The sequence below is a fragment of the Eurosta solidaginis genome, chromosome 1 (genome assembly GCF_040869045.1).
Source record: "Eurosta solidaginis isolate ZX-2024a chromosome 1, ASM4086904v1, whole genome shotgun sequence".
In the NCBI taxonomy this organism is placed as follows: Eukaryota; Metazoa; Arthropoda; class Insecta; order Diptera; family Tephritidae; genus Eurosta; species Eurosta solidaginis.
In genome coordinates this window covers 49,904,719-49,919,363 of record NC_090319.1, presented here as the reverse complement: position 1 = coordinate 49,919,363, position 14,645 = coordinate 49,904,719, and the positions used below count along the sequence as shown (strand labels likewise).

The following is a 14,645-nucleotide window of genomic DNA, read 5'->3' as shown; positions in this document are numbered from 1 at the left end:
ATTCTATCTACTTGAATAACAATTGACATCTCGATGCTTTCGCATATCATTGCGATGTCGCTCACATCGATTTTCTTCGTTTACTCATTCGCGTATTTTAAAGTTTGACAAATGTGCAAGGGATGAATGAATTTGTTTATGCTTGGTTGTGTCAAATCGTCCTGTCAATTTCCGGTGTTTTCGCTCCTCGTTTATCCTGTGCTGCTTGCGCTTCTGTCATGCATGGGACACAATGAAATTTGACATTACACATTGCATACTTCTAGGCTAAAGGTAAAATATTCACAAAAGGTAACCCATCCAACCCAACAACAAATTTTTCCAACTTTGCGTGGAGTACACGTCGTTACAGATTCTTATTCTTGACAGTTCTCCATTCTTTGTATATGTGCTCGCACCAAACTTAAAAAGAAAACAATTTAACTCACTAAATCTTATATAATGCTGACAATCTGAACTAAGGTATGTTGTTGCTGTCAAGAATAAGACCTACCTAATTATTTTCTAGCTTTTTGTATTATTGTTACTTAATGTAAGTATTGTTTTCAATAAAACAGTTTAACTGAAAAACTTTTTAAATTATTTTATTTTCAAGTTTTTAGTCTTTATTTAATTACCTATTATTTCTCATTCTATTTAGTTCATTTAGTAACTCATTATTACAAGGACTCTTTCCTGACAATTTGTTGCAATCTAAGTCCTCAATACATAATCCTTCCAAAGACTTTACTCGACTCAGCGTCACGTATGCTTGTCCCTCCTCGAACTCCAAAGTATTTTGAAGTCACTTCTACCGAACTGTAGCTATCTAATATTTGTTACAAATATGAGCCAAATCGGACCACAAATACGAGTATTTTTAATATCTCCATTCTGCCGCACCCAGCGCGATTTTTTTTCATAAAGAGATACCTATTTCTGTATGTAATATGTGTTCCAAATATGAGCCAAATCGCTCCACAAATACGATTTTTTTAATATCTCGATCCTTGCGCCACCTGGCGGCGAGTTTTTTCATACATCGCTTTCTATTCTATTCTATTATACGTGTTCCAAATATGAGCCTAATCGGACCCCAAATACGTTTTTTTTAATATACCGATCCTTGCGCCACCTAGCGGCTATTTTTTATAGGTCGCTTTGTATTCATGTATGTATTATATGTTCCAAATCTGAGCCTAATCGGATCACAAATACGATTTTTTGAAATATTTCGATCCATGCTTCAACCTCAAATCCAGAGCTGCTCAACGCCTATACACTTGTAACACTTTTGTTTTTGTTTTGCCCTGAATCATAAGCACAGATTCAAAATTCACACTTAGAATATAAAATAAATTTTAATAGCACTCCCATATGCCCTCACATATAATTTCGAATCATATGAAAATGCTTGAATTTCTTATGAAAGTGCCAAGAAAAAGCACTCCCGTAAGACGCTCAGGCAATTGTGTACGATAAAAAAATCTACACTAACAATTTGACAACAAAAATTATTCAAAAACATTACATATAGCACTGAAAAAAATGTTCAATCAAAATTGATTCATAAATAAAATTAAAATAGATAATTGACCGCGGAGCTGAAATATTTATATGGGGCATATGACCAAAGAATGTAAGCAAAACTGTACCAAAACTAGAGGAGCCTATTCTAACTTCATATGAAATTAGTTAATTACCCTTCAGGAAAGTCAGTAACTAGTGATACAAAATTCTGGTTCAGAACTAGACCTAGAGTGCCAAACAAGTATTAGTTCGTTAGTAACTAGATTTTTAGTTATAAAATCGACAAAAAAACTGATACCAGCTTTAACGAGCTACGGCTACATATGAGTATGCCTCTTTCTCAACACTATTCCACCAGTACGTAACTATCAAAAAAGTACCAAAAAGAAATTTGTATATAGTTAGGAACTAGTGAAAAGTTAAAGCAGCGGGGACAATTTCCACCGCCTAGGACATCGCCATGTTAAATTCGCTAGTTGAAAACATGTAAAAGAGATAGATGGCGAACTATTAGTGGTTCAGAATGTAGTAGCAATGCACCCATTTTGAACTAGAGACTCTTCTTACGGGGTAGTTTCTGTGACTTCTTGTTTCAATTCTGTATATTATTTTTCTTGTTTATGAGAAATTTTTTGATTGGAAGTGGGGGGAATCGTAAAGTAACCATGCCCATCATTTACATGCTAAACATTCTATTAAATTCAAATGGTATTTCAGCACCTCAGTAGTCTCTGTTGCTAATATATTGTGAAGAATATTAGCATCACTAATCTATTAGTAAATAATCACGTAACAACAAAAATATGAACCAGTGGCTGTCGTGTACACATTAAAGCTAGCAACAATTATGTAGAAGACGTCGAAGAGCTATCTCACACCCACAGGTGTAGTCATCAGCCGGAGTAGTTACTCACACATACACACCCATATGGCTATAAACTACAAATATAACGAAGCAACGGAGAGTATAAACGCGACGAAAGCTGAGTAATCAGTAATTAAATTTGATTAACACACGCTATTTTGAAGTACGTGATATTGAAGTATAATTGTACTACTCCCAAAGGAATCTAAATGAAGACTAGTTTGCAATACGGAATATTGGATTGATTTAGTCAACAGTTTAGCGATTCGACCGTCAGCAGAAGGGTTGAAATAAACGGAATTTCACTAAATTCATTACAATATGTATGTAAATTTGAACACAAATTTAAAACAAACCGCGCGGAGCAATTAAGCATTTCAAAAGTTTTCAAATTCAATTTCCAATGCAACATTCGCTGAAATCTCTACGTTCACTTTTAGTATGATTATTGAAACCGAAATTCCGACGATATATGTATATAGAATATGTTCCCACAAAACTTGAGGCTAGAGGTCAATGTAGTTTTTCGCTACTTTCAGAATTAATTTTATTGGCTCTCGTATGTGGTGATATAACTATTGACGTATTATTTTAAGCAAATATTTTGTAACATGAAATCAAATATTCAATTTTTCCGACATCAAAGATTAAAATTTTTTAAATATATTTTTTAAATACAAAAAAAAGTTTCAGTGCACATACAATTTTGTACATGTATTGTGATTCGCACTTCCATATAAAAAATTTTGAGTAGCCCTGCTCAAATCAAAAACTTAAAGTTGCAGTCACATTTTTTTTTAAATTTTGGAGATAGATATTCTTCCACTGCATTTCTAACCTAGTTATTTCATCAGTGCTATACTTGTTTTTTACATTCGTGAAATATGAAAACAATTAAGGTTTCACAATTCTCGATGTGTTTTCAACTGAAAAGAAATCTATATTGCTAAGCGTATCTATACTGTGCGGCAAGCGTTGCCTTATTTGCTCTATTAATTTAATTATGAAGTCGCGACATATATTACGTATCTTTATTTCAATAAATTCGTCTATATATTTATCTTCTTTTTTGAATTCCTATATATTCTTCAAAGATATAATGAAAATAAGGCACGGGGAACAAAAATTTATTATAATCTAAAGTTAAAGAAAAAAAAGGGGCAAACATTTTAAAAAGGGCCAAAAAAAGAGCTAGGAGCTAAACGCAAAAAAAAAGGCTAGATCTGGCTCCAAAAGCACCAAAGTGGCAACACTGGGAATCATACATGGTGGCAGCACAGCGATATACCTACAAACATATATAAAAGTTCCATGTACTTTGTTTCATAATTCGATGAACTTATGTCAATATATCGTACTGCGCCGGAAGTGGAAGTGTCTATTAATATTAAAAAATCAGCGGATTTCCGGCAGTCACCTGTTAGTGGTTCCGCCATGCTCAAACAAATTTGAGCTGAAAGTAATTGTTATACGTTGTAGCGCAGTAGGTGGAGCGCTAATGTAATTATCATCATTTAGATAATGTTTAGGAGACCAATCTAGCGGCAATGGTTAATTAACTAACTACAGAACGGGTTGTACCGAATAGCAGACACACGCACCTCTATTGGCCATAGTGTATAACTTAAATAAAAAAAATAAATGTAAGGCGCGATAACCTCCGAAGAGATCTAAGGCCGAGCTTCTCTTCCAATTTGCGTCGTGCTCCTCTTGCTTTTCCCTACAAATTGGCCGGACGGGACCTACATGTTTTATGCCGACTCCGAACGGCATCTGCAAGGCAGATGAGTTTTCACTGAGAGCTTTTCACGGCAGAAATACATCCGGAGCGCTTGCCAAACACTGCCGAGGGGCGACGCCGCTTAGAAAAATTTTCTTCTAATTGAAAAACCTTATTTCTAGAATTTTTATGTTGCTTTGCCCGGGGTGTGAACCCAGGGCATACGGTGTGGTAGGCGGTAGTAGTGTATAACTTATAGCTACATAAATCGGCTGCGGTGAATAGTGGACACACACCATTTGTAGAGGTAAATCAAAGGCACATATTTCAGTGCATCTGAGTATAATGCGTATTGAAATTTAGGAGTACTAATTTTCTGCGCAGCGATTTAAGAAGTGTAGATAAAGTTTAGGCATAAATGGTTTCACTTTTACTGACGAAACACAACCAATTCTTTATGAAAAATCGCTGTTTTTCCTAGCTTTGACCTCAATGAGTGTTAAAATTATGGGATTAACCTGAAACTTTGTATGTCCTATTTTCTAATCTATTGGTATATTTTATGGGGGTGCCCCAGCGGAAAATCTAAAATTGATTTATTGTGGTCGCCCTAATGTACATATGTACATACGTAGGCATACGATGTGAAGGTAAAACGTAAAAGCACAATTTACTTGCATTAGTGTTTTCTCTAACACCATTTTTTTTTGTTTGAATATGGATTTGTGGTCTTGTACTAAATTAAATAAAATTAAAATTAGAAAAACAACAAAAACGTGTGCGTCGGCCGGGAATCGAACCCGGATCAACTGCTTGGAAGGCAACTATGCTAACCATTACACCACCGACGCAACTGCGAACAATGTGCACAATGGCGTTGTTGAAAAGGCCAGCACAAGTCAACAGCAAACAAAAAAGTTGTTATTGTAGCGAATACAAAACAAGCATTTATTTTCGTTGCGTAACAACGTGTGCGCCGAACAAATGTTCGCCTATTGAGTGTTGAACTTTTTAGATAACTTAAGTTTGCTGAAATTAAATGCTGGTACATTTTTGAAAAGTTATTTTTTACGAGTTTGTTTCTTAAATTTCTTGTTTAAAATCAGCGTTTTTTCATTGGATATTATTAATAAATTGTATAATTGTATGCGCTAGCAGTTGTTTCCTACCGTGGAGATGGTACTCTGCAGCAGGCCCTACGAGAGGGGGGATGGGGGGGAGGATTCCCCGGGCCCGGGCTTTCTCAGGGGGCCCGCGATTAAGAAATTTTTTTAATTCAGGAGAGTCTTTAGCTGTTCCATGTGCAAATTTTAAGCCGAATTTCAAAAGCAACGAATATTTATAATGATTTTTTGCCTGGGCCTGAGGAGACAATAAAAACATCAAGCAAAAATGTATGTTTACATGAGTCCGAAATCTTAAAATTTTCGTGGTGAGTCACCACTGGTGACACTGATGAAGGTTCATCTTCAAAAAGTCTTACAACAATACCACCAACTCTGTATCAAAGTTCAGATTATTTAAACGACTTCGACATCGGTACCGTGAATAATGAGTTTTTGCGATCTGAAAAAGTCAACGAAATAATTCGTCGAGGTCATCAAAAGTGTCCTGTTATTTTTCCACGTGATTGTCATGACGAGGCATTTCCTACCTCGTTGTTAAACAGAATCATGCCAAATGGAGAGAAAGTGGAAAGTGACTGGTTAGTGTGGAGTGCCAGTAGCAATGCTTTTTATTGCCTACCATGTCGTCTATTAAGCACCAATACTTTAAATCGACCTAAAATTTGTTCTGCGGATATTCGAAATTACAGGTATGGAAGAAGCTATACGATAATCTGCCATCACACGAAAATACTCAAGATCACATTAAATGTTATATTCAGTGGCGATCTTTACAAAATCTAATTCAAAAGGAGGCTTCAATTTATACACTTATCAATGAACAGCTAATCACTGAAACTCAAAATTCAAGAATGGTTTTTGGCTTTCGTGAATTGTAACCAAATAACTGGTCACAAAATCGCTGGTCTAATTTGCCATACTTGATTGAAGATTGTCGTGCACAAGGGTACGATAACGGCGCTAATATGAAAGGAACTTGCAATGGAGCACTACGTCACGTTCTCCACAAAGACTCGAATGCTGATTACTCGCCTTGTGCAACCCTCAATCTGGTTCAAAATACTGACTACCATTAATGAAAGAAATGTGGTCCTCCAAGCTAGAGACACCACCATAGATGTTGACGTCCGACATCTAAATGCCTTATTAGCTTCTTGAAGTTGATCAGGCACCAATTGGAAACAATTTTAAACGAATGCAAAACAGTTGCTATTCAATTGAACATCTCGCCAAATTTTCCTGACATTCGAATGAGAAAACCCAAAAGACGATCTGAAGATAGTTTAAATGAGATGATTACGGATGATTCAGAGTCTGATTTTAAAAACAATACAGTTTTGGTGATCATTGATTCAATCACTGGCATTACTGAACGATTTGCGGCTATGAGAAATTTGAATGAGACGTTTTCCTTTTTGTGGCAATTTGAAGACATGTATGAAACTACGGTTCGGGCGAGCGCAGCAAAATTTGTCGAAAAATACAAGTCGAACATTTCTCAAAGCTTAGATAGCGAAATAATTCACTTGAAACACATTTACGAAGCAAATTTTGACAAAGGTCTGTCACCATTGGAATTGCTAAATGCCATCTATGTTCAAAATCTGTATACAATTTTCCCCAACATTTGTGTTGCTTTACATATCTTTTGCGCTATACCTGTCACAGTAGCTAGTGCGGCCACCGTGGTGTGATGGAAGCGTGCTCCGCCTACTACACCGAATGCCCTGGGTTCACACCCCGGGCAAAGCAACATCAAAATTTTAGAAATACGGTTTTTCAATTAGAAGAAAAATTTTCTAAGCGGGGTCGCCCCTCGGCAGAGTTTGGCAAGCGCTCCGAGTGTATTTCTGCCATGAAAAGCTCTCAGTGAAAACTCATCTGCCTCGCATATGCCGTTCGGAGTCGGCATAAAACATGTAGGTCCCGTCCGGCCAATTTGTAGGAAAAATCAAGAGGAGCACGACGCAAATTGGAAGAGGAGCTCGGCCTAAAATCTCTTCGGAGGTTATCGCGCCTTACATTTATTTATTTAAATAACTAGAAACGATTATTTGCAACAATATGTGGCTGTTAAAAGAGAATTTTATTTCTACGTTACAATAAAATAGTATAAATAGTAAACATTCTGTGATCATTTTATTCTCAGCTCTTAGTCTAAAAATCATTTAGTTGATGTGGCAAAATTTTTTTTTTTCAAGTAATCCGTCAATAATGATTCATGAATGGGACGTCATTAATTCAAGTTAATTAAATGTATTAGTAAATTTTTTATAGGGGGCCCGTAAATTGTTTAGTACCGGGCCCGGATTTTCTCTCTACGGCCCGCTCAGCAGTATGAAAAGAAAACCACTTTGCTTTGACTGTTTTGTGAGGTTTGTATTTTATTCCGACGAATTCTACTCGTTCCTGACATCCATGCACAGTTTTCCAAAGTTTTTGTGAAAAGCGACATTGAGTTTCTTACAAAAGGGTGAGCTAAGGTTAGTGATTTCACAAGGTGATAGCACAACTCGACCTCCATAAAATCGAGGTTGCATGAGCTCTATGAGCTTTACGTAGATACGAACATACATGGTTCAACGAATAAAAGACCATTGGCTTCGATGGTTAGGTAATGTTATGCGAATGAACGAAGACACCCAAGCGCAGAAATTACATACCATCGACACAGGATTTTGAAGCAGAGGCGAAGACTTCGACTGAGTTGTTAGGGAGACTTGTTGGAGCTCACAATTCGAAACAGCTATTAATGTCGTGTCAGCCAAAATCGTCTAGGCGGTTAAGTGTCAATTAATGTTGATGAGATATGCAAAGAAGACTTAAGGAGGCAAATAATACAGTTTTTGGGTGTTGATAGTTTTGTCTGTTTATTGAACGACCAGTATAACCTAACGCATGGTATTTTTCCAACAACTACAGTGCTTCCAGAACCTGTCTATCACCACGACCATTGCGAATCATTCGGAATCGATGCTATTGTGAAGCAGGATGAAGCTTTTATTAGTGGCATAAGGTCCCCACAATAATTATGACTAATAATTAAGGTCGACCGATTTGTGGTGCGTTCCTTTTCACTCATGGCATCCGCTAAGGCAGATGCATTTTCTTTTTTGCTGAGAAGCTTTTCATGGCACAAATACATTCGGAGTGCTTGCCAAACTACTTCAGAGTGGTGATGCCGTTTTAGGGAAATGTTAGTCAGTGATCTGCGATATGTTAGGCCAGCACACTTCCACTGTATCACGGCGATTGACGAACTATCATTCGGATACTGATACGGCCCTACCGTAACACAGCATATTTACCTAGAACAGAATAGTGAAGTAGTGTGTTTTAGTTGTTTGGCGGCAAGACAAATGCGCCGGGCTGCAAAATTTCTAAGATCATGTGCAAAGCCTACGATATTAGACTCACAAACTGGCTCATATCTCTGAAGATAGAAGACTTTAAGCTCAAGATGGGCATACTAACTGGACACTGCCTTCTGGCATCATATGCTTATAAGTTAGGCCTCGTCCGTAACAGCAGGCGTGGGAAGTGCGAGCTGCAGGAAGAAACTGTTGAGCACGTTCTGTGTTGGTGTCTCACACTTGCCTGGTCGGGGCTGCAGCTATTAGGGGCGCCAGAGTTGTCAAATCTCGAGCAGAAGTTAAGCGAGATCCTAGAAAACTTCCAGTATTTGCCAAGAGGACGGAGTTGTTATATAACATAAGTCCTGGCACCTGGTTGAGGTTCCGTTTGGTCGTCAAACAAATTCTGGTAAAACTATGGACACATTCAGTATATGCGACGTCTTTATTGGACGGCCAGTTCAACCTAACCTAGGTTTCAAGACAAAAGCTGTAACGTATAATAAACTCGTATAATCTGGTCTTTTACTTACCGAGAGAAAGCTGTCAATTCTTTGATACAAGTCTCCGGTGTCTTTGTTGATTTATTGCCGCTGGCTCGCCATCTTTTACACTAATTGCCTTAAGCCGGGCTACATACAGAAGTCTTGAAACAAGTTCATGGTAACTATTATTCCAAATACCGGTCAGAGTCTCAAGTATGTTTTTACGACTTCAGACCGATAGGTCTCTCGTCTTTTCTCCTAAAAACGTTGGAGCGGCTTATTGATCTGTACATATGCGATAGGATTCCTTGGGGATTACAATCGGCATCGTAGCATGCCTATTGTAAGCGCAGGTCAAGGGAAAAGGCTCTCCATTCGATTTTAAAGCAAACAGAGGGCCGCTGAACAAAAGGAATTTTAACTTGCCGCCTTTATTGACATTGAAGGTAATTCTTGGTTGGGACAGAGGGGGCTCTGGTTGAATTCATTAACAAACTGCTGTGTAACAGAATTGTTTCAGTGGAATGGGGAGGAGCTACAAGCGGGAGGAATGTATGTAGAGGCACGACAAAATGATCAGCGATTCTAGCCCCTCTACTCACGGTGATGGTAAAAGACTTCTGATGCAGCTAAAGGGCAGAGACTGCGGAGTGGTGGCCTATGATAATGGCCTGATCTTTGTCAGAGGTAAATTTCTGAACACCCTGCATATTTTGCGAACCTAACTGAACTTTGGATATTTTGCAGGGCTATCTGGTCTCAGTGACTAGGTGGGATGAATCATGTGGGCTGGCAATCAATGCTGGAAAAACGAAACCGGTTCCTTTTACGAAAATAGACAAGAACCCGAAAATATACAAGAATCTCCGGAAGACCTTTGATTGGGGGTACACCGTTGGCCTTTTCTGGGGATTATATTGGACGGGAAACTGTTTTGTACAGCGAATGTGGTGGATAGAGCAAAGGAAGGTCTCGGTTGCCTTGTACTGCTGCAGGGGGCCAACGGCAAGAGCTAGAGACTCACGCCAACGGTAGCACACTGGGTTTATGGCATGGTAGTCAGGCCCAGTTCAGAACTACTACTTCTACATTGCAAATCTTGTTGTACTTACATCCGACGAGTATTGCGGGTAAGAAGGCTGTGGCCCGGTAATTGATCAGGCTTCGTGACATGCGCTACGGACTCTCTCATATGGGGTATTCCAGCATTCTTACCGAACTTGCTCCCGTGCAATCTCTAGAGCAGTCATCCCCTAGAGAGAGGCAGTGGACTCGTCAACTGGCTCACGGATGGGTCGAAGTTGGGTGGCAAGGTTGGAGGAGAGGTTTTTCAGTCGGGAGCTTGATGTAAGCCACAAGCTGCGTGAAAACTGTGTCTTTCATGTGCTCTACTCCTCAATCTGGACCTCGAGTCAGCTATAAAAATGCTGGGCGAACACTACCTTTTGCAGGGTAGCGAGATTCTTTTGGCCGAAGCAGAAATTATGGTGTCAGCAAAGCTCTATCGATAGTGATTGAGGTTTTGACGCGTCACTGTTCAATGGGAGTACATGCGGTACATACGGAAAAACCCCACTTGCTGCAACTGCATGGAGGATGATGAGGGAGAATCATTGAGACACCTTCATGCTTGACTATCCACATTTTGTCTACGATCGAGATCGGCATTATTCGAAACTACATCGCTGTCACCCAGCGGTTCTAAAATAGCTATAGCTTACGTCACCGTTATCTTATGCGGTATCACAACGGACCTTCATGTTGTCCAAGTGAGCTTACCCTGTCGGGGTGGCTACCACCAACCTAACCTAACCTATACATACCGACCACATCTAAGGCCTAATCATCTTCAATAATAAGATACACATCGACTTTTATGTTTAGGTAAATTATTTTAATTAGATATTATTTATGATCATTTACAATTAAAAAGCATCATAGAAAATGTTAACGGTTTTTGTTCATAGAACTTTAAATATACTCTCTCTGCTCTTAGATGTGCTCTCGCTCGCTTGCTCCACATTGTATTTGCTCAAAGCGTTCAAAATTTATTTTAAATGTTAACGGTTTTTTCGTTTATTGGTCCCATGGGGCTTATGTATATGTATCTATATGTATTTCTTTGAGTCTTAAAGCTCTAATTGTGTTTGATATCACCGTTATCGCCTGCTTCAGAGCCGCTGCCAGCCGTATTCAACAATTGTGTTGGTACCAAATTTAGTTGCACCAATTCTTGAGCGTAGGGTAGAGGACGTTGCGGCCATACGCGACGTTGCAACAAGCTTTGTGCATTCTCCAATTGACGTTGCAATTTTGCTATTGTTGGATATATATTTTGCTCCACAAATTCGACGATTGTGTACTGAAAAATATGAAACAAGTTTTTTGAAAGTAGTTTAGAAAACTATCAAAATCAGCAGGTATTTTGTCCGCTGAATTAATTTTAAATTTGGAATTCATTGATAGCTCGAAATTTGGGCGGGGTGACATAAGGTCAGCGGCCAAAAGGGCAATTGACGTTATGACCACTTCAAATGGCCACAGGGTTAATTAGCCCTTCAAACGGCCACAAGGTCAATATACTTAGGGTCATCCCTTTATATTTTCACTTTGGTGTGGCCATTTAGAACATTTCCGTTTGACCTTATTACCATTTCGAGAAAAAGACCATAACCATTTGCAAGTTAAGTTCGTGGGGTGACATAAGAGCAATGTCCTTTTAATTTTACTTTATGGCAGTTAAGTAAGTTTCAGTTTGACCTCATGACCATTTCGGGAAAAATACCATAACCATTTACAAGTTAAGTTCGTGGGGTGACATAAGAGCAATGCCCTTTTAATTTTACTTTATGGCAGTTAAGTAAGTTTCAGTTTGACCTCATGACCATTGCGGAAAAAAGACCATAGTTACATACAGCAATTGTTTGGTTGGCTGATATAAGGCCAATGTCAAAAAGGTCAATTGACGTTATGACCACATCAAATGGCATACGATCAATATGTATAAAACCACTTCATATGGTCACAAGGTCAATTGACTTTACGCCCTTTCTTAATTTGATTTATGGTCATTTAAGGAATTTCCGTTTGACCTTACGACCATTTCAGGAAAAAGAACGAAAAACTTCCATAGGATGCATAAGACGTTTTGGTTAGCACGTTTTGTTTTTTATTTGAAAGAAGTCCTCATCGACACAGCTTTTAATCCGATATTGCACTTCAATGAAACCAGAATTAGAAAAGTAGCGCAGCAGGAGAAAATTTGGAATAAAAAATCGTGCAACTATATGGCCATAAGGTCAACTGTCATTTAAGCCGTTGACATTATGTCATCCCTCCCGAAATTCGAGATAAGAACTACTTTGTAGAATTCGAAAGGTCACATCATCACCTTGTTTGGTGTGACCGGATCTTTCTAGGTTAATAAACCATTTTGATACCAAGCCGGCTACCGTGGTGTGGTGGCAGCGTGCTCCGCCTGCCACACCGAAGATCCTGGGTTTACGCCCTGGACAAAGCGACATCAAAATTTTATAAACAAGGTTTTCCATTAAAAGACAATTTTTCTAAGCCCCTCGGCAGTCATTTGGCAGGCACAGCGAGTGTATTTCTGCCATAAAAGAAATGTTTATGTGAAAACTCATCTGGTTTGCAGATGCCGTTCGGAGTAGGCAAAAAACATGAAGGTTCCGCCAATTAAAAAGAGCACGACGCTAAATTGGAGAGAAGGTCGGCCTAAAATCTCTTCGGAGGCTATCGCGCCTTACATATATAAATATATTGTAACGAATTTAGGGAAATTCTTCTTATTTGCAACCTTCTGCTAACGTTCAAATCGCTAAACTATTGAATAAAGCACTCCCATATTCTGTATTGCAAAATGGTCTTTATTAGACTACGCTGGGAGTAGCATAACTATACTTCACAATAACACGTATACTTCACAACCGATAGCGTGCTTAAATCAAACTGTTTTTGACTACTCAGCTTTCGCTGCTTTTATACTCTCTGTTGCCAAGTTCACCCATTTCACCTAAGGTCTAGTAAATTCGCGAACTTCTTGCCTGGTTACCAACCATATATGTACATGTATATCTGTAGTTTATAGTCTCTCACATAGCGTATGTATATGTGAGTAGCACTTCGGCTGATAGTGAGTATCTATCTGCTGCCTTGTATGTTCATGTGTAAATGATGATTAATCTGTTTATGTAGCTCGCTTTTATTTAATAACATTAGGGATGTATCAATTAGTGATGCTAATATTCGTCACAATATATATAAATGTTGTAAGACTGACGAATTTTTAAACGCACCGCTGCGTATCGTGAGGACTCCGTTGACTTTTTAATATTTGGGAAGCTCTACCGGGCAGACACCCTTGAATACTAGTAGGCTCTAGAAACAGGATTTATCAATAACCTTCATTCTCCTTCGATAGTGCGCTGAACAGTCGCACAGTAGGTGATCCACTATCCGCATAGAAACCACCTCGCGGAGTTCGGAGGACGGATGGAATAAGATGTTGCCGCTAGTGTTCCGAAAACGCTCACTTTCACTCCCACGCTACAATCGGTTTTAGATCTGTTCGTGAAAAGTATTACGTCAAATATTTGAGTGAGATTTGAGTCAAATACATTCTTGAACGAAAGAGCTTCCCATTGTTATAGGACTTAAGTAGTCCGACGGACCTTTTACTTTCTGCCTTAAAGAAACACAACTCTGAATCAGGCGAACAAATGGAAGATTGGCGTTGTTTGCTTCATCATCATCATTATTTGGCGCTTAACGGCCTCCGTGGTTTTGACCGCGTCTTAACAAGTTACGCCAGATATCTCTGTTTCGTGATAACTGACGTCAATTGGGAGCACCAAGCGATATCAAGCAGCAATTCAGGTTCTTCAGTAATCCCGCTGATCAGGTTGGGAAACAGATTCGATACCTATTACTATACATCATTGGTATAGGGAACAACTTTAAACTCGTTTCTGTTGAGTGGACGAAGTATGCTGTCTACGCAAAGCTCAAGAGTGGTAATAGGTTACCGCCTTGTGAAGCATCTCTACATCGAAGTCCTGTAATCTGACTAATTCACAGCTTAGCGCTAATTATTCCGCACCATAGAGTCGATTCTGTGCAGTTTACAATTGGATCTTCAATACCTACGTTATAAAGCGTACTTCAGTTTTTTTAAAACAAACGACGAAGGGCTAATCGGTCTAAAGTAGTCAGGTTATTTATAACCATTTTTGCTTTGATTTGGTCGAAAATAGACCTAAAATAGACATTCCAGAGAGGATATAATCAGAGGGCAGGGTTTTTGTACTATCCCTCTGAAGATTTCATCCAGATCTGGGGACTTATATGGTGAAAAGCAGACATCATTTGGCTGGAGCTAAGCCCTGTGTTTTAACAAGCTGAGAACGATATAGTCATTGTGCCAGTTTAGTTTTTTTGAATATCAACCTGTCAGATACGTCCTAACCATCGCAAGTCGTGACCAAGACTCATACACATATTTTATTTTTGATCGTAGTATTACCAGGGGCGATATTGAATAAAATACCTTCACTTCATTTTTCAAGG

The 14,645-nt window shown here is 38.8% G+C and overlaps 1 protein-coding gene and 1 non-coding gene across 6 annotated transcripts in view; both read right to left on the bottom strand.

Annotated features, from left to right (window-relative positions):
- Positions 1-4,873: 4,873 nt before the first annotated feature.
- On the bottom strand, positions 4,874-4,945 carry TRNAG-UCC (transfer RNA glycine (anticodon UCC)). Its single transcript has one exon. It is a non-coding gene; the product is annotated as a tRNA-Gly (tRNA).
- A 5,983-nt stretch (positions 4,946-10,928) lies between these two features.
- The window catches only part of LOC137239274 (hexosaminidase D), a 182,654-nt gene continuing 178,937 nt past the window's right edge, over positions 10,929-14,645 (bottom strand). For all 5 annotated transcript variants that reach the window (XM_067764654.1, XM_067764414.1, XM_067764495.1 and 2 more), the window contains exon 8: positions 10,929-11,421. In XM_067764654.1, coding sequence (XP_067620755.1) covers positions 11,197-11,421 — 225 coding nt within the window. In that variant the 3' untranslated portion in view covers positions 10,929-11,196. The remainder of the gene's footprint in view (positions 11,422-14,645) is intronic.